Genomic DNA, 18,341 nt, shown 5'->3' with positions numbered 1-18,341 from the left:
CACAGGGGACAGGACATGAGCCACCCTGCCCTTGCTGGTCCATATGCCAGGCTGGAGTATCCATGTTTGCAACAGCCTGCCAGCACAGTGTCACAGGAGATAGTTTGCTGCCAGGTTTGTAGTGATAAGGACCTGAAGTGACAAGGGGGTAATTGTGTGATGCCAGGGTCTGCTCTCCAGGACTGCCTCAGTCTGCATGTGGCTCAGCAAAGAACCAGAACCAGGCAAAGGGGTGCCCCAGCTTTGGCTGGGACTGGCCTGGCACAGGCCGCCATTGCCAGCTGGGCTAAACCCAGCACAAATAAACCTCAAAGGACCCCAGGTACCCCTGCCCAAGGCCAGAGAGGCAAGAGCCACCAAAGGTACTTCCCCAAATGCATCCCACGACCCTGCCTGTCCCTTGGCACACGTCCCTGGTGAGCATGTGTGCCTGTCAGTGCCAGGCACGTGTGACATGACAGGGCAGGGGCTGTCACAGCTCTGCAGCCTCACCCAGACCTCCCCCAGGCAAAAATTGACCCATTCTGACCGACAGAGCAGCAGTTCTCAGGCACCTCCCTGGTCTCTGCTGTAGCCCTACAAAAACCACCTGTCCCCAGCAGCATGTGTGCTGTCCCCAGCGTTTGTCCTGCTTGGTCACTGAGACCTGTTCCTGCTCTGGGAAATCTGTGCCACCCAAGGTACCCCCATTGCACCTGCTGAGTGCCAGGGCTGGCTGCCCACCTGGCCAGGTGTGTGCCCAGTTCCCCACAGTGAAGGACTGGGATTTAGCTCCTGGCTCCACTGCCCAGGCAAACCCCACAGGGCCCACCCGACCCCACGGGTGGTTTTGGCTGCAGTGAACCTGCTGCTGTGAGCAAACAAACAGGAGCCTGGCAAGAAAGCAGCCCGTGAAGGCAGTGTCGGTGAAACTCTGGGCACCGCTGGGGCACGGGCTCTAACAATGATTAAACTGGCCAGCCCAGATTTCCCGGCAAGGCAGCGCAGGGCCGGGACCCGGTGGTTCATATTATGCAAATCACCTGGATCTGGGAGCATGAACGTTTGGGGCTGGAATTCCCCTCGGGCTGCCAGATTGTTACACCGCCCAAGCTATAAAAGCAGAGGCACGGGCAGGGCTTGCCCATCGGCACCAGCCTCCCGGGGCCCATGAGCAGAGCCTAGGGCCGGTCTGGCCTCACTCCTCTCCCCGGCTCCTCTCCCCTGCCTCCTCTCTGGATTACCCACCGCTGCTGGATTTGTCACCACAGAAGGTACCAAAGCTTTTTTGCCGGGCCTGTTGATGTCCCCGAGGCTAGGACAGCTGCTTTGCTCTCTCCTTGCACCTTGGCTCTCAGCAGGGATGTGCTCTGGCCTTTTCTCCAGGCTCCATCTTGGCTGTCCCGCCTCAGCTGGGAGTGAGGGCCCTGAGGGGGCAGCGGGACAGCAGCCCCAAAATGGACAGCACGATTTGGCTTTTTGTGAGGGCTGGGCAGGGCTTGGTGCCCTCCTGGCTGCAGTGATTGGGATGTGCTTGTTGTGCAGAGGACTGGAGCTGTGGCACAGCACTGGGCCAGGGGAGTGCCCAAACCCTCACCCTCAGAGGGGCTGGGGGTCACTGTTCTCTGCCAGCCACCCTCTGGCTGTCACCTCTTGCTGGCTGAGGGTCATTGTTCTCTGCTAGCCACCTTCTGGCTGTCACCTCTTGCTGGGCAAGGCCAGGGTCACTGTTCCCTGCCAGCCACCTTCTGGCTGTCGCCTCTTGCTGGATGAGGCCAGGCTGCTGGGACAGGGCTGCTCACAAACAGTGACGCCACGTCCCCAGCTTGCTGTGGCTCAGCCTCCCTGTGTGCTGGCCCCCGAGGAGCTGTGAGTCAGCCCCAGCCAGCAGGTGCTGGGTGCATATTTCTGCAGAAGTGACCTAGAGGTGACGATGGGTGGAGGGAGAGACAGCCCGACCTCACCCAGCCTGGCTCTGGGGTGCTGCAGGTGCTGAGCCCAGGGCTCACTGGGCTCTCTGGGCTCACTGTCATCTCTTGGCACAGAGCTCCATGGCAGGATCTTGTGAGATCAGCAACATCTTCTCCAACTACATCAGCGCCATGTACCAGCCTGACGAGGTGCAGCCAGGCTTGGACATGCTGGGACAGCTTGGGGATGACAGCACCCTGGGGCTCGGCCTCCCGGCCAGCCAGCCCCCAGCACAGAGCACAGGTAGGAGCAAGGGAGTGGCACTGGTGGCATTGGGGAGCTGGCATGTTGGGGCAGTTGTGAGGCAGTGCCACTGGCTGGAAAGAGCGCTGCAAGATACTCGTCCCACTGGGACAAGTCGGCAGCTTCCACCATGCCTCAGTTTCCCCAGGGAAAGGCTGTGGGAGGACACCCTGGGTGGCACAAGGGAGCACATGTATCTGATTTATACAGGAGATGGGGGAATCATTTTCCTCCTCCCACAGCACAGCATAGGGGACAGGCTGCCAGGGCTTACCAGGAGCAGTTTGGAAGTACAGCCCTGGTGATGGGGGCTCGTGATGGTGCTCAGGGAGGCACCATGAGAAACCAGCAGAGCAGGCTGGATCACAGCACAAACAGGACAAATGGCACCGAAACCAGCCGTGGGGGAAGTGTGGCGTCTTTAGTCCCATAGCTCTTCAAGAGCAGGGCCTGTGTGTCCCTCAGGATTGCCACTGCCCCACACCAGGTGCCCAGTGCCACCCGAGGCACACGGTGCTGGCACAGCCACCCTGCTCTGAGCCCTGCTCTCCATCCCTTGCAGACAAGCCCCAGTGGTTCAGTGAGCTCCCATACCTCTGGAGCAAGGTGCAGGTGCTGGAGTGGATCAGCTACCACGTGGAGAAGAACAAGTACGATGCCAGCTCCATCGACTTCTCCTGCTGCAACATGGACGGGCGCACGCTGTGCCACTGCAGCCGCGAGCAGATGCGCCGCATCTTCGGGCCCCTGGGGGACGAGCTCTACGACCGCCTGCACGAGATCAGTGAGTGCACCAGGCTCTCCTTCTCCTGCAGGCCCAGCAGCTTGAAGAATGAGTTGGAGAGGCCTCCACTAGCCCAGGAGGCCAGAGCTTCCTGGGCACTGCAGGGGCTGCGTGGGAGGGTGTGGGGGCACAGAGCTGACCAAGCATGGCTGGGCTCAGCTCCTACTCTGCACTATTCCCCTTCGTATGGAACAGGCATTGCTAACCCCAGTCCTTCACCCCTGTAGCCTCTGATGAGCTGAACTGGATCATTGATTTGCTGGAAAAAGAGGATGCGACTTCCCAGACCTTCCTGAACTCCAGCCAGCTAGGTAAGACAGGGGCCCTGGCCAAGCCCTTTCCCCAGGGATCACATACTGATGGCAGCAAGGCTAAGCCCTTCTTCCCTTCTCTGCCCCTTCCAGAGTTGGGAAATCCCTGTGCCAAGGACTCCTTGGAGGACTTAAAGCCCACAAACCCTTTCACAGACTTCACCTGCTTGCCAGGCTCCATGTCCCCAGGCAGCTCTGATGTCTCAGGTCAGTGTTTTGACAGGGTGGGTTTGGGTCTCGCAGCAGTCTGGTGGCAGGGGAAGGGTGGGAACCAGGGGGAAAAGCCCACAGATGCTCAGAGGTCTGAACCCTGATCCTTTTTGCCTCTCAGGGCCTGTGATGTCCCACAGCCCCAACTCTCAGGACTCCGGTGGAAGTGACCTCGACCTCGACCCTGCAGAATCAAAGCTTTTCTCTAATGGTGAGTTGTTTCCTTCCAGACAGGAGCTGGGAGGGCAGGGCTGGCTCCCTGGCAGTTCTGCACTTCCTACCTGGCGATGATTTAGGGACAACACCTGAACACCCATCCTCACACTGAGAGGAGGGAAAGGCCTGTTTCCCTGGGTGCTCTGCTTCTGTTTCTCTCTGTTGAGCAGGGTGATGGGCAGGGCAGTGGTGATCCTGTGGGAAGGGCTGGGTGGTGGCAGATGGGTGAAGGCTGCAGCCAGGGATCCAGGGCACAGGAGTCAGTGTTTGGTGTTGAGCCCAGCTGGTGATGACACTGGGAACACCAGGAATGCAAGGAAGCAGTAGGGTCTGGGGAAGGAGCAGCATGCTGCCCTAAGCATAGTGTTGGGGATGAGGCTGGAGGAAATGGGGTGACCTTGCTCTCAGGGGATATTCCCCTGGTACCTGGGCCTGAAAAGAGGGTGGGAAAAGAGGGTCTGTAGCCCAGCATGTGCTGCCCAGCCTGACGTGCGCCCCTCTCTGTGTGCACAGAGCACTTTCCAGGCAGCAAAAAAGGCGACAGCAAACATGGCAAGAGGAAACGGGGACGGCCCCGAAAACTCAGCAAGGAGAGCAGAGACTGCCTGGAGAACAGGAAGAGCAAGCACTGTACGTGAGGAGCACGGACTGCCTCTCTTGGCTTCTTGGCTTTGTGGGGAATGAGGGAGGAAGGGCCTTAGCAGGGGGGTTTAGGGTGAGCCAAAGGTCCAAGGACCTGCAGGAGCTTCCCAGCTTTACAGCTCAATGTCCTCTTCCAGCCCCAAGAGGCACCCACCTGTGGGAGTTCATCCGGGACATCCTGATCCACCCCGAGCTCAATGAGGGGCTCATGAAGTGGGAGGATCGGCGCGAGGGCGTCTTCAAGTTCCTGCGCTCGGAGGCTGTGGCTCAGCTCTGGGGCCAGAAGAAGAAAAACAGCAGCATGACCTATGAGAAGCTGAGCAGAGCCATGAGGTGAGTGCCCTGCCCTGTCCTGGCGGGGCTCAGCCCCACTGGGGCTCAGCTCAGCCCTCCAGCAGCTCTTCAGTGTTGGCACCCAGGATATTCTTCTGGCTGTTGTGGGTGATTTGAGACCCTGGCAAAGGGCTCAGAGACCTTGGCACAGAGTCAAAAACACCTGTGCCTTTGATTTTAGTCCATGGAAACAATTACTAACTTTGTGTGAAGGCTTACAAGCCACAAGAGTTTGAGTAGAATGATAGTTAATTATCACAAGATGAAAAAGTAGAATTTTGGGCTTTTAGAATGGGGGTTCAAGTGACAAGATGGAGGAATCTGGGTGTGTCCTATCCTTCTTTTCATTCTTCTTGTCCTCCATCTTCTGCTGTGATGGTGACACTTTTGGATTGGTTTAGAGTAGAGACAGACTGTCTAACGAAGGTGATAGGTATTGGAAAATTATTGTAAATAAAGTACATGTAGTTTGTAGTATAAAAAGCTAACACCACCCCAAGTGCAGTCAGTGTGCCACAACCTGACCTGCTGGACAGATCTCAGCAGGTCAGAGAAAGAATGGAATAGATAAGGAAAAATAAACCCTGAAAAGCAGAGCTGACAAATCTCAACTTCTTCTTCGGTCATGGGGCTGGGAAAAAAAGACTTTCTAATACCTGGGGGGGTCATCTCAGCCACAGAAATGCAATCCTCAGAGCCCTGATTGCACCTGTGTCCCCCACAGATATTACTACAAACGAGAGATCCTGGAGAGGGTCGATGGACGGCGGCTGGTGTACAAGTTTGGGAAGAACTCCAGCGGCTGGAAGGAAGAGGAGGTGCTCAACAGGAACAAGGAGCTGTAGGAGTCCTGGATGAGCCAGGGGCTGATTAGCCCCTCAGGGCCAGCCCTGAGCTGGGCTCCTTGACAGGAAACTTTGCCTGCAGCTGTATCTGGAAGCTGCTGGCCCATGCAGCGTGTGGAATTGCGCCGAGGTGTGCAGAGCCCCTGTTTTGGCTCCAGTAGGTTATTGCAAACTTCCCTTGCTGGATCCATACCTCCAGCTGGAGCCATGGGGACTGTGGCTGTTCCAAAGCCTGAACAGATGCAACGGGGAAGAGAACTTCAAGCCCCACTGTGAGAGCCCAGCAGGTCTCCTGCTATCACCCACCTCCTGCCTGGGCAGAGGAGCAGCACATCTGTGTCACCTGTGACTGAACAGAGCTTGTCCCAGCTGCGGGGTCTTCCCTCTCACTGCTTGCACCGTGCCAAAGGTGCCCCCTGTCCTTTTCACTGCGTGTGGGTTGGGTGAGACCCCCTTTGTGTAGCAGCTTCTCAGTGTGGCACCTGCTGAGAGAAGATGGGAACATTGTGGAGCTTCACCCGGCCCCAGAAAGCCCTCAGTGAGTGAGAAGAGGATGTGGGACAGCAGGGCCATGCTGCATTTCTTGCCTGGCCTGTGTCTAGAGACAGGCATTTTCTCCAGAAGCAGCTTCTAATTTATGTGAGACCCAAACCAAGTACATAGTGAATGTACAGATCTATTTTTTCATGAGTGAGATGTTCCTGTGTGAGAGCATGTGCTGTGGGGCACACAGTGTGTGGTGGCAGGTGGTGATGCTCAGCTGGACTGATGTCACAGGGCACAGACTGGTGCTGTGCCAGCCACGTCAGACTGGTGCCACCCAGCCAGGCACCCACCAGGTGCATGTGGTTTTCTCCTTTTCGAGTGTGAATATAAGATGAATAAATTGTTTGGGGTTTTTGTACCTATCTGTAATTTCCCTTGTTTTTCTTAAACACATGGTGAGGTCCAAGGCTTGTGTTAGTTGGGATGTGCCATGGCATGGACCTCGTCTGCCACCATCTCCTGCCTGGTCATCCTGGCACAGAGGCACAGGGTGTTCCTCAGGGTGAGGTGGGCTTGTCCCAGCCTGGCTCAAAGCCACCCAGGGAGGGGCATCTCACACCCATTCCCAAAGTTTGGCCCTTCTCAGAGCCCTCTGGAGTTCCAGCCTTTCCTGGAGCCAGAGTTCACCAGCTGCAGGCTGGTGGGAAGCAAAGCCCTGGCTGATCTGGGCAGGGGTTTCTCTCACACCCTCACATTAATACCCAGTCACAGCGTGGGGGAGCACCTGGGGGAGCACCTTCAGCCTCTCCCTGGCCAGGGAGACATGGAGGGATGCCAAGAAGCAGCACAGGCACTACAGGATGATTGATGCTTGCTCATCTCTGAGCCTGGCTGTTTTCTGGCCTCTGCCAGGACCTGGGTGGCACAAGGGCCACATCTCAGGAGGGGGGACTGCAGTGACCTGGCAGTGTGGGCAGCCCAAACACCTCATGTTCCCCTCCTTGCCCAATGCCATGGTGCCTCCCCATCCAGCCCAGCTGTGAGGAAGGCAGGAGGTTGTGTCAGGGGTGCTGAGAGGATCTCTCCAACCCACAGGATCTGTCTTGGGGTTCAGGGTGCTGGAGGCCAAGCAGACTCTCTGATATGTTTCTGCCAGTGGCTCCTGGCTGGCACACACTGCATTTCACAGTGAGTGACACCAGATCTTGGTGCCACCCTGACCTTCTGCTGGTGCCCAGCACCTGCTGAATGGGGCACACAGGGCACTGGGCACTGCTCAGTTCCTGCTCACCCCCAAAGACAAAAGCCCCGAGACCTGTTCTCTGAGCTTGGAGCTGGACAAGGTCTGGGATACCCAGACAAAAGCTGTGCCACATCCTTTTTTATGGTTTCAGCCCTGCCTGGAGGGACTGAGGAAAGAAGCCAGAGCACCAGCAGGAGGGTGAGGGGAGGTTTTGCTGCCTAGACAGTAAAGGTGTTTTGCACAGCCTGAGATGCATTTTTGGCAGGGGAATCCAGCCATTATCATAGCATCACAGAATCCTAGAACAGTGTGGGTTGGTAGGGGACATAAAGCTCATTTCATTCCATCCCCTGCCATGAGCAGGGACACTTTCCACTATCCCAGGGTGCTCCAAGCTCTGTCCAACCTGGCCTTGAACACTTTCAGGGATGGAGCAGGCACAGCTGCTCTGGGTAACCTGTGCCAGGATCTCACCACACCCATAGAGAATTTTTTCCTAATATCTAATCTAAATCTCTCCTTGATTAATTTAAAACCATCCTCCCTGTCCTATCTGCCCACATTCCCCTACTGCCCTTCATTACTGCCAGAGACAGTTCAACATCCCCCCTCCAGCACTCTCAGGAGTGGGACACACTGCAAAGGAGAGCAGTAACCCTTCAAAGCAAGCTCCCAAACAGGCCATGTGGGCTGTGCCCCTGAGCAGAGCAGGAATTGCTCCCAGTCTGCCTGGCCTCAGCTTGACTGGGATGTTGGTGGCTTCAGCATCCTCCTAGAGATGCTGCAGCAACACCAAGGGCATGACCCAGCTGCTTTGAGGGGCAGAAGGTGCCCATGGGCCAGACCCATCTTCCTTTTTGTGGGTTGAACTGCTGTTTCTACATGGAGCTGCTCTGCTGGTCCACCTGGGAAGACCTCTTTGCCTTCCAGCATGCTGGGCTGAAGTTGTTCCCAGATACACCCTGGGCTGAGGAGATCAGGGCTGCCCTGTGGTGCAAGAAGAGGTCCCAGGCCCTGGGTGTGACCCTGGAGCCAGTCCATGGTCTGGGCTGCAGCCAGACCTCCATCAGGCTCCTTGCATAACCCTCCCCAGGGAACAGGTTCTCCTGCCTGGTGTCTGCTGGCTTCAGTGAGTGCAGGGTGCTCCAGCTCCATCCCTGACCTCCTGGAGCTCCTACAGGCCTGAGGGGTGGCAGGAGGGGCAAGGGGCACACAGGGGAGGTGCCAGGGCAGCGGCAGGAGGGCACACACATGAGGTGCCAGGCCAGTGGCACACACAGGAGGTGCCAGGCCGTGCCCAGTGCCCATCACTGTGTTTGTGAGCAGACACAACCAGGGGGAGTGGGGCAAGCCCAACCCCAGGCTGGGGCTCACAGGAGCTGGCTGTGCTCCTGGCTGCTGTCCCTCAGCTTTGGGGCTGTGGGTGAGGTGTTTATTCTCTGTAAATAGATAAGCCCAGCAGGCTGGCAGGGAGAGGGGAGAACTTTGTCACGCAGCCTGGTGCCCTGCCAAGCGCGCCTTGTTTGCTCAAGCAGTTTCATTTCTCTCCCGCTGCAGTTTGTGTTACCTAACTGGCCTGGGACAATGTTTAACTAGCAGGGAACCTGTCTGCCTCGCCTCTGTGCCCCCAGTGTCCCCAGTGCCCACCACTGCCACTGAGTGGGTGGCACAGCAGGCAGGAGCTTGGGGCAGAGGCGGGGTCTGTGCATCATAAAGTCAGAAAATGGTTTGGAAGAGAATTTATAAACCACCATGGTCCACTCCTTCTGCCATGGCCACGGGCACCTTCCACTGCCCCATCCAGCCTGGCCTTGGGCACTGCCAGGGATCCAGGGGCTCTGGGCACCCTGTGCCAGGGCCTCACCTCCCTCACAGGGAAGAATGCCACCTAAAATATCATCTAACCCTACCCTCTGTCACTGTCCCATTCCCCCTTGTCCCTTGAGGTCCCTCAGCTGTGGGGGTACCTTGTGAGAGAGGAGGAGGAGGAGGAGGAGGAGGAGGAGGAGAAGGACAAGGAGGAGGATAAGGACGAGGATGAGGAGGAGGAGGAGGACAAGGATGAGAAGGAGAAGGAGGAGGAGGCAGGGCTGTGTGGGCACAGACAAGGGGAACAGATCCTGCAGCCTCTCATGAAATCTGTGTGGGTCAGTGGGATGAAGAGCCAGGAAGGACTGGAGAGAGAGCAAGGCTAGAGAAATGCACACTCACACACCAACAGAAGTGCACAGCCAGCACACATTGGGGTAACCCCTCCAGCCCCTCCCAAGCCCACACTGAGCCACCCCAGGCAGGAAAAACAGCTGATTTTTTTATTTTATTATCTTTGGAGGCACCTGGATTTTATGGCTGTGGCAAGCCATGACAAGAACTGAAGAAAAAGAGGATTTTCCTCCAGGACAGCCTCCCCTCACACTTTCACCCTGGGGTCTGCTGGGAGACTTTTCCCATCAGGTGGTCCCAGGGTGAACAGGCTCACAGTTCTCATGGAAATGTCTTGGGCACACTGCAAGTCTCAGCATTGCAGTGTGTTTTGTCTTCCTCAAGACTTCCCAAAGGGCCACAGGGGCCATTGCTCAGCCCTGGTCCCACTCAGGGAAGAGAACAGCTTGCCCTGGCCACTGCTTCCCTAGGAGCTGTGACCAAAAGCAGATTATGGCTGAAATGTGCTGAGTGGGAGCAGAGAAATTGGGTGAGGGGAGAGGTTTCACCTGGAGCAGCACAAAGGTGTCCAATATCCCACAGGCCAGCCCATGAATCACAGAATCACAGAATTTTCAAGACTGGAAGAGACCTATAAGATCATCTAGTCCAGCCGATGTTCTAACTGTTCAGCTAGATCATGGCAGCAAGTGCCACATCCAGTCTTTTTTTAAATTCTTCAAGGGATGATGCCTCTACCACCTCACTGGGTAAATGATTCCAGTTTCTGACCACTCTTTCTGTGAAGTATTTCCTTCTTACTTCTAACTTACATCTCGCTTGACGCAACTTGAGACTGTGTCCTCTTGTTCTATCCGTTGTCGCTCGGAGAAAGAGGCCGACCCCCAGCTCACTACAGCCACCCTTCAGGAAGTTGTAGAGAGTGATGAGGTCACCCCTTAGTCTCCTTTTCTCCAGGCTGAACAACCCCAGCTCCCTCAGTCGCTCTTCATATGGCTTGTGTTCCAAGCCCCTTATCAGTTTCATTGCTCTCCTCTGGACACGCTCAAGTAACTCAACGTCCCTCTTAAAGTGAGGGGCCCAGAACTGCCCCTGAGCACCACAGCATGACCTGAATTTCCAGCCAAGCCAGCCTGCGGCCATCCTTGAGCAGATGAGAGTAGATGGGAATGCAGTGGGGATGGGGACAGCTGGTGGGAGGCAGGGACCCCTTGGAATAATCACCACAACAAGGACCATCTCTGCTCCTTCAAGCTCCCTGCTGGCTTCACCCTTCCTGACCCTTCTGCTCAGGGGTGGCAGAGCAGGGAAGCACAGTTGGAGCCATGCACACCTTGGGGACAGTGCAGAGGAGCTCCCAGCATGGCAGAGCAGGGTGTGGAGCAGCTGGAACCACTGCTGAGGTGTCAGGAGCCAGGACATCCCTCTGGCTGTCCTGAGCAGCCCAGACCCTGCCAGGGGGCTCAGAGACCCTGGCACAGAGCCCAAAATGCCCCTGTGGGTTTGATTATGACCCATGGAACAAATTACCAACCTTAGATGAAAATCTGCAAGCCATGACAAATTAAGTAGAATGATAGTGAATTTATCATAAAGCGAAAAAGTAGATTTTGGGGTTTTAGAATGGGGATCCAGGGGGACAAGATGGAGGGAACTGGGCATGCCCAGCCTTTCTCCTTCTTCTTCTTGGCCTCCATCTTCTGCTGTGATGCTGGCACTTTGGGATTGGTTTAGAGTAGAAGCTCACTGTCTAACACAGGTGATAGGTATTGGAAAGTAATTGTAAATATTGTACACATTGTTTTTAGTATAAAGACATAACACTGCCCCGGGGGCAGGCAGAGTGCCTGGAACTGTCCTGCTGGATGGACCTCAGCAGGGCAGGAGAAAGAATTTTATAGATAAGATGCAATAAACAACCTTGAGACTGAGAAATGAAGAGCTCTGACTCCTTCTTCAAGCACCGGGCTGGGAAAAGAGACTTTCCAACACATCTCGGGGTCACTGTGAGCAGCTAAAGATCCCAACACTGAGGGATGCAGTGTCAGGGGCTGTGCTGGGGGCAGGAAGGGGAAGGTTTGGGGGGCCAGGCTGTGAGGGATGGGGCTGTTACACACCTGCATTTCTGAGAGTGGAGCTGCAGAGGGGAGAGCTGCTGCTCAGATCAGATGTGGAGGGCAGAGCTGCTGCCCAGGGCACCACATCATACAGGAGCTGGCAGGGGCTGCTGTGGCAGGCTCCAACCCAGCCTGCTGCCAGGGCTGGGCTGGCATGCCCAGGGCTGGGCAGACCCCCTGAGCTGCTCCCCAGGCAGCAGCAGTTACCTGGGGGCCCTTACCTGGGCTCCCAGAGCACCCTCCCCCTGCCTGGCAGTTTCTTGGATACTTCCAGCAGAGCTGCCAGGGGTGCCTGCCTGGCCAGGGCAGCTGCCAGGAGCTCGTCTGGCAACCCTGGGCTGTTTGATTGTTTAGCAAGAGAATGGCTGTTCCCACTGCAGGAATGGGGAAGCTGCTGCAGCTGCCTGGAACCAGAGGCAGCAGGGAGCCAGTGACATCAGGGGCACCCCCAGAGCACGAGGGTACCCCCCTGGGGAACAGGGTACCCCCTGGGACACCCCACATGCCTCTGCCTGTGCCCTCTTCCCCTCTCCCTGTGCTCAGCACCTCAAATTGTGCCCCCACTCACCCCTTGCTTCCAGCCTGGGGGCTGTGACAGGACATCCTTGGCTTGTTCATGCAGGATGGGACTGCAGGGGCCAAGCTCCCACATGGTTGGCTCCTGGTTTGCCACTTGCTGATTCAACACCAGGCATTTTCCCTGCAGCCTGGTGTAAAGCAGAAGCTGCCCTGTCCCAGCCCCATGGCCCTACGCTGCTCTTGATGCTTCTCTGGGAGCAGAGCTCTGCTTGCCCTCCAGCTCCTGCTGACCACAGTGGTTGATCCCTGCTCCTCAGAGACAGATTCATGAACAGTTTGGCCAAAAATGTTGTGGCTGCCCCATCCCTGGAAGTGCCCAAGGCCAGGCTGGATGAGGCTTGGAGCAACCTGGGTTAGTGGAACATGTCCCTGGCCATGGCAGGGGGTGGAACTGGATGGGCTTTAAGATCCTTTCCAATACAAACCATTCTAGAATTCTGATTGCATGACCTGATTCCAGCCCAAAGATTTATTCTCACACAAGTTTGACAAAGCTGCATCTCTGCATCCTCCCCAGTTCCTGTTCCTGCTCAGATGCTTCCCCTCCTAGAGAAAATACCAGATCTCAGACTGCCCAGGTTGGGATACATGTGGAAGAGAATTTATAGACCACCAAACCTTCAGCCCTTGGTTTCTGGCACCCTTCTTGGGTGGATGTCTCCCAGCTTCCTTCATTCCCCTCTCTTCCTCATTGCCACCAAGAATTGCAGTGTTTCACTGTGGAATCAAAAGAAATATTCATTGCATTTTTGTTTCCTGGCCAGCCCTGCCCTTTGTTATCCACCAAACATGATATGGAACCTGGCACTCCACCAGCCTGAAATGGAGTCACTGGGCAGAGAGCACAAGCTGGGCACTCCAGGAATGGGAAAGCACCAACTGAAGGGGCCAGCTGAGCTCAGGGCATCCCTGGTGGGCTGGAGATGCCAAAGAGGCTGTCAAGGTCTGCTTCCATCACACAGACATTCCACTCCAACAGACCAGTGCCTACTGAGAGCTCCACCTTCCCACCTGTTTCAATCACACAGACATTTCACCCCAACTGGCCAGTGTCTTCTGAGAGCTCCACCTTCCACACAGACATTTCCAACTGGCCAATGCCTACTGAGATCTCCACCTTCCCACCTGCTTTCATCACACAGACACTTCACTCCAATTGACCAGTGCCTCCTGAGATCTCCACCTTCCATCACAGACATTTCACTCCAGCTGAGCAGTACCTCCTGAGAGTTCCACCTTCCCACCAGTGCCTCCTGAGATCTCCACCTTCCACACAGACATTTCACTCCAACTGGCGAATGCGTCCTGAGAGCTCCCACTTCCCACAGGCAATCAGGCCCCACTAGCTCTTCTCTCTGCTCCCCCCCGAGCAGGCCACATGCAAACAAGCCCAGAAGCTCATCATGATGTGGGGTCCTCAAAGCCCTGTGCTCTGGAGAGGCCTGGAACTGAGCCTGAGTGATGGGATGGGGACTGGGGATAGGGGCAGCTGCAGATGCTGGGCTGTGTGATGGGGACAGAGCTGTGTCCCCCACAGGCTGCAGCTCCCAGCTGGCATCTGCTGTGCAGATTCATTCCACAGTGAGGTCACCAGGAGCCCTGATCTCCTGCACTTGCTGCTCACCTTCCCACCCAGTCACGGCCACATGCTCCTCTGGGAGTTTTCACTGAGAGTACACATAGGAAATGAAGGTGTTTGAGCTCACCAGACCCTTTGGGGTACATTCTGATCCCCCTGAGCAGCAAGAGTTACTCTTCAAAAGCCAGAATGGTGAAAGGCAGAGTGGCCAGGGCCCTGCCCCAGGTGTGTGAGATGGGCTGTCCCAGCTGCACACCTTCCCCTGCTGCAGGATCCCAGCACACAGCATATCCCAGCAGCCACAGAGGAAGGAGAAGGAAGATGAGGGGCAATGGTGTCTGAAATACCTGGGAGGAGATGCAAGGGAGCAGTGAGAACTGGAATACAGAAGTTAAACCACTCTGCTGCATTGCAATGGTCTCTTTCTCCGGGCAACAACAGACAGAACAAGAGGACACAGTCTCAAGCTGCGCCAAGGGAGATACAGGCTAGAATTAAGGAGGAAGTTTTTCACAGAAAGAGTGGTCAAATACTGGAATCATCTATCCAGGGAGGTGGTGGAGTCACCATCCCTCAATGTGTTTAAAAAAAGACTGGATGTGGCACTTGGTGCCATGATCTAGTTGAGGTGTTAGAACCTGGGTTGGACTCGATGATCTTGAAGGTCTCTTCCAACATAGAAATTCTGTGATTCTGTGATTCTGTAATGAATCCACAGGGAACCCCTTGCTGAGCATTCCACTGTGTCCATGGGGCCTGAATGGAAAGGGAAATGTCTCTCTCTGGTGCTCCACAAAGGGTTCTGGGAGCACTGGGATGCCATGGAGGCTGCTGATGGCCAGAGATGTTCCAAGGGCATGCAGGGAGGAGATGGGCACAGCCACACAGGCAGGGTGTGACCCTGTGGCAGGCCAGGGAGGCCAGCACCACCATGGCCCTGGGCAGGAGCAACACAGCCCTCCTGTGTGCAGGATCCCAGGGGTCAGTGAGTGGAGACAGGAGACAGGTATAGTGAAATATCCATGCTGTGCCATGCACTGTGTCGTGCCGGGGTGTTTGCTGGATTTCCCTGCCTGCCTGCCCCTGAATCACAGAACCATTGGGTTGGGAGGGAATTTAGAGACCATCTTGTTCCACCTCCTCCCATGGCTAGGGACATCTTTCACTGTCCCAGGTTGCTCAAAGATCCATCCAACCTGGCCTTGAACATTGCCAGGGATGGGGCAGCCACAGCTGCTCTGGGCACCCTGTGCCAGGGCCTCCTCACCCTCACAGGGAACAATTCCTTCCCAATATCCCATCTAACCCTGCCCCTGGCAGTGGGAAGCCATTCCCCCTTGTGCTGGCACTTCAGGCCCTTGTCCAAAATCCCTCTCCAGCTCTCCTGGACCTCCTTTAGACACTGGAAGGGGCTCTGAGCTCACCCTGGAGCCTCCTCTTCTCCAAGATGAACAATTCCATATTCCCTCAGCCTCTCCTGTCACAGAGGTTTCCATGTGTCTGTTGGCAGGACAGGGCTGGCAGTGCCCTGAGAGCTGTGGGCACACCCTCTGGGCACAGCACAGCTTTGCTGTCTCCTGCTCAGCCCTGCTCCCTGCCAGAGCCCCAGGGCAAAGCTGTGCTTGGGCTGAGCTGCCACAGCCCCTCCACTGGCACTGGGATATTTTCTGAAAAATCCCTTTGCCAGGATTTCTTCTCCTGGCAAGATGAGAAGCCTCAGCTTCTCCATGTTTTCCTCCTTTGGAATGTGATCTGGAGATTGTTTATCCAAACAATCAAATCTAATTAATAACCTAAATTAATTACATTAATTAATTAATTATTCAATAATCTAAATTCTATCTAATTTTAATCAATAACCAATCACCGTCAGCTGTGTCAGACTGAGGAGTCAGTCACAAGCTTTCATCTTCATTCTTGTCCAGCCTTCTGATGTCTCCTTTTTTTTAGTATAGTTTTAGTATATAATTTCTATAATATGATATGATAATAATATACTAATATACTAATATACTAATGTAATGATACGATATATGATATGATATGATATGATATGATATGATATGATATGATATGATATAATATAATATAATATAATATAATATAATATAATATAATATAATATAATATAGCAGCCTTCTGAGAACTTGGAATCAATCCTCATCTCTCACCTCATCCTGGGGACCCTCACAACACCCCAACACTCCACCTCTGAAGGATGGTGTGAGCCAGGGAGGTGCAGAATGAGGATCTAGTCCTGGTCACCCCAACACAAAACCTTGGAAGATATTGAGCTCACTTCACACTGAGCTGGAAAGGGGCAGCTCCCCCTGCCTGGGCTTTCCTCATCACCTCCTGGCTGGGGGGGTCTCTGCTGCTGAAGCAGCCCAGGGCAAGGTGACCATGCCCACCGTGCCAGGCTGTGGGTGCCAGCCTCAGCTGGGCACAGGCGGTGGCCCAGGGGCTGGCATGGTGTGGTGGTGCCAGGTGGCAGCTCCTGGGTGATGCCCAGCTCCCTGCAGAGCTGGCGCTCCTCCAGCCTTGCCTGCAGGACTGCGGCTGAGCAAGCCCAGGCCTGAGCCTGCTCCTGGCCAAAGGGTGGGGCTGACAACATCTCATGGCTCCAGGCCTTTCTAAAAGCAGTTTCAGAGACTCTGCGGGAGCACAAACACCAGAGCCATTACATAAGGTGTGTTTGGGGGTGCACAGCTGGGTGAACTGACAAGAAGCCCGGGTCACAGTGGTGCTGCAAAAACCAGCGACTTTGGGGCCAGTCCTGAGGAATGAGAGTTGTGTTTTACCTGTGGAAAATCCCTGTGGGACCTGCATTATTCCAGCAGCAGGACAATGAGAGCCTTGGCTCTTTCTGACACAGTGGGCACAGTGTGGCTTGTGCCACTGGGAGCTTGCACAGGCTGAGGGTGTGGAGGTGCCTGTCCCAGTTTTCCTCCTTTACCTTCCCAGAGTACCCAGGTGAGCACAGCCAGCCTGGCTGTGGCTGGCACTGGGCTCCTGTGGTGCCATCTGAGCTGCTGGCCTGGCCAGAGCAGGGTGCACAGAAGGTGTCTGTGTGCCCCAGGTGTGCTGCTGGCAGTAGCCAGGGTGTTCTGTGTAGGATGCAGAGGGACAGATGGACACTGAGTCCCTTTGGGTTTACCCGAGGACGATCCCTTCACTCCTCCACCCCACAGGCTGGTGGAATCCGTGTGCAGGAAACCTTTCAACAACAACAGCACTAAGAGGGGGGTGTCCTGGCATGTGCCTCAGGGTTCTTTGGGCACAACAGGAGAGAAGACAGGTACATGAGGAACTGATTGTCTGTCCCCTTGTCGGGATCTTTAGCTTGTCAGAGTGACTCCAAGATGCATTAGAAAGTCTCTTTTCCCAGCCCGGTGCTCGAAGGAGTCAGGGCTCTTCATTTCTTGGTCTCAAGGTTGTTTATTTTATCTTATCTATAAAAAATTTTCTCCTGCCCTGCCGAGGTCCATCCGTCAGGACAGTTCCAGGCACTCTGCCTGCCCCCAGGGCAGTGTTATGTCTTTATACTAAAAACTACATGTACAATATTTATAATAACTTCCCAATATACTAAAAACTACATGTACAATATTTATAATAACTTCCCAATACCTATCACCTATGTTGAGCTTCTACTCTAAACCAATCTGTAAGTGCCAACATCACAGCAGAAGATGGAGGCCAAGAAGAAGAAGGAGAAAGGCTGGACACACCCAGTTCCCTCCATCTTGCCTCCTGAGCCACCATACCAAAACCCCTAAAATCTACTTTTCCATCCCGTGATAACTTCACTAATATTCTACCTAAACTGTTGTGGCTTGTTGATCTTCATCTAAGGTTGGTAATTTGCTCAAACCCACAGGTGTTTTGGGCTCTGTGCCAGGGTCTCTGAGCCCCCTGGCAGGGGTCCTGGCCATTCTGGACAGACAGAGGGATATCCTGGATTCCCACATCCCCTCTCCCTGGGCACCTGCAGGGAAGCCCTGAGGTTTCCCAGAGCCTCTGGTCCTGGCAGCCCTTCCCCAGCCATGCAGGGAGCAGTCCCAAGGGTCACTGCAGCCGTGGGCAGGGCCCAGCCTTTGTGCAGACCCATCCCTCCTGCATCCTCCCTTCCCAGCAGTGACGGTGGCAGGCGGTGGCAGCGGGCCAGCTCCACCTGTCTGACAGGTAGAGCAAGGGTGGGGGCAGTGGCTGGCACCCGCTGCCTGTCCCAACCTGCTGGCTCCTGCCACGAGTCACCTGCTGCAGGACAGGAGCAGTGTGCCCCCAGCTCCAGGGCCATGTGCAGGGACAGCTCTGCCCCACCACCGTGGGAAACCAGCACTGCTGGGTGAGGGGGTTCTGAGAAAGGGAGCTGGGGTTGTTCATACTGGAAAACAGAAAGATCCAGGGAGACCTTAGAGCCCCTTCCAGTGCCTCAAAGAGGCTTATAAAAAAGAGGGTGGGCAATTTTTACAGGAAGATAGTGACAGGACATGGGGGAAGAGTTTTAAACTGAAAAAGGAGAGACTTTGATTAGATATCAGGAAGAAATTCTTCCCCGTGAGGGTGGGCAGGCCCTGGCACAGGCTGCCCAGAGAAACTGTGGCTGCCCCATCGCTGGAAGTGCCCAAGACAGGCTG

At 55.2% G+C, this 18,341-nt stretch overlaps 1 protein-coding gene across 1 annotated transcript; it reads left to right on the top strand.

The window, feature by feature from the left end:
- The first annotated feature begins 1,138 nt into the window (after positions 1 to 1,138).
- ELF3 (E74 like ETS transcription factor 3) lies at positions 1,139 to 6,398 on the top strand. Its single transcript, XM_058819493.1, has 9 exons — positions 1,139 to 1,253; positions 2,025 to 2,193; positions 2,756 to 2,977; positions 3,205 to 3,288; positions 3,382 to 3,495; positions 3,620 to 3,709; positions 4,228 to 4,344; positions 4,494 to 4,689; positions 5,414 to 6,398. The coding sequence occupies exons 2-9, from the start codon at positions 2,031 to 2,033 to the stop codon at positions 5,532 to 5,534; spliced, it is 1,107 nt and encodes a 368-aa protein (XP_058675476.1). The 5' UTR covers positions 1,139 to 1,253; positions 2,025 to 2,030; the 3' UTR covers positions 5,535 to 6,398.
- Positions 6,399 to 18,341: the final 11,943 nt, after the last annotated feature.

The sequence above is a fragment of the Ammospiza caudacuta genome, chromosome 24, assembly GCF_027887145.1.
Source record: "Ammospiza caudacuta isolate bAmmCau1 chromosome 24, bAmmCau1.pri, whole genome shotgun sequence".
NCBI lineage: Eukaryota > Metazoa > Chordata > Aves > Passeriformes > Passerellidae > Ammospiza > Ammospiza caudacuta.
Note: the sequence above shows the minus strand (reverse complement) of the source record. Positions and strands in the feature narration are given on the sequence as shown.

Excerpts from the sequence above, each read along its gene's own strand:
- ELF3 (XM_058819493.1), top strand. The coding sequence starts at position 2,031 with ATGGCAGGATCTTGTGAGATCAGCAACATCTTCTCCAACTACATCAGC. Across the intron at positions 3,289-3,381 it reads CCTGAACTCCAGCCAGCTAG|AGTTGGGAAATCCCTGTGCC; the intron begins GTAAGACAGGGG and ends TGCCCCTTCCAG. Across the intron at positions 4,345-4,493 it reads GAACAGGAAGAGCAAGCACT|CCCCAAGAGGCACCCACCTG; the intron begins GTACGTGAGGAG and ends GTCCTCTTCCAG.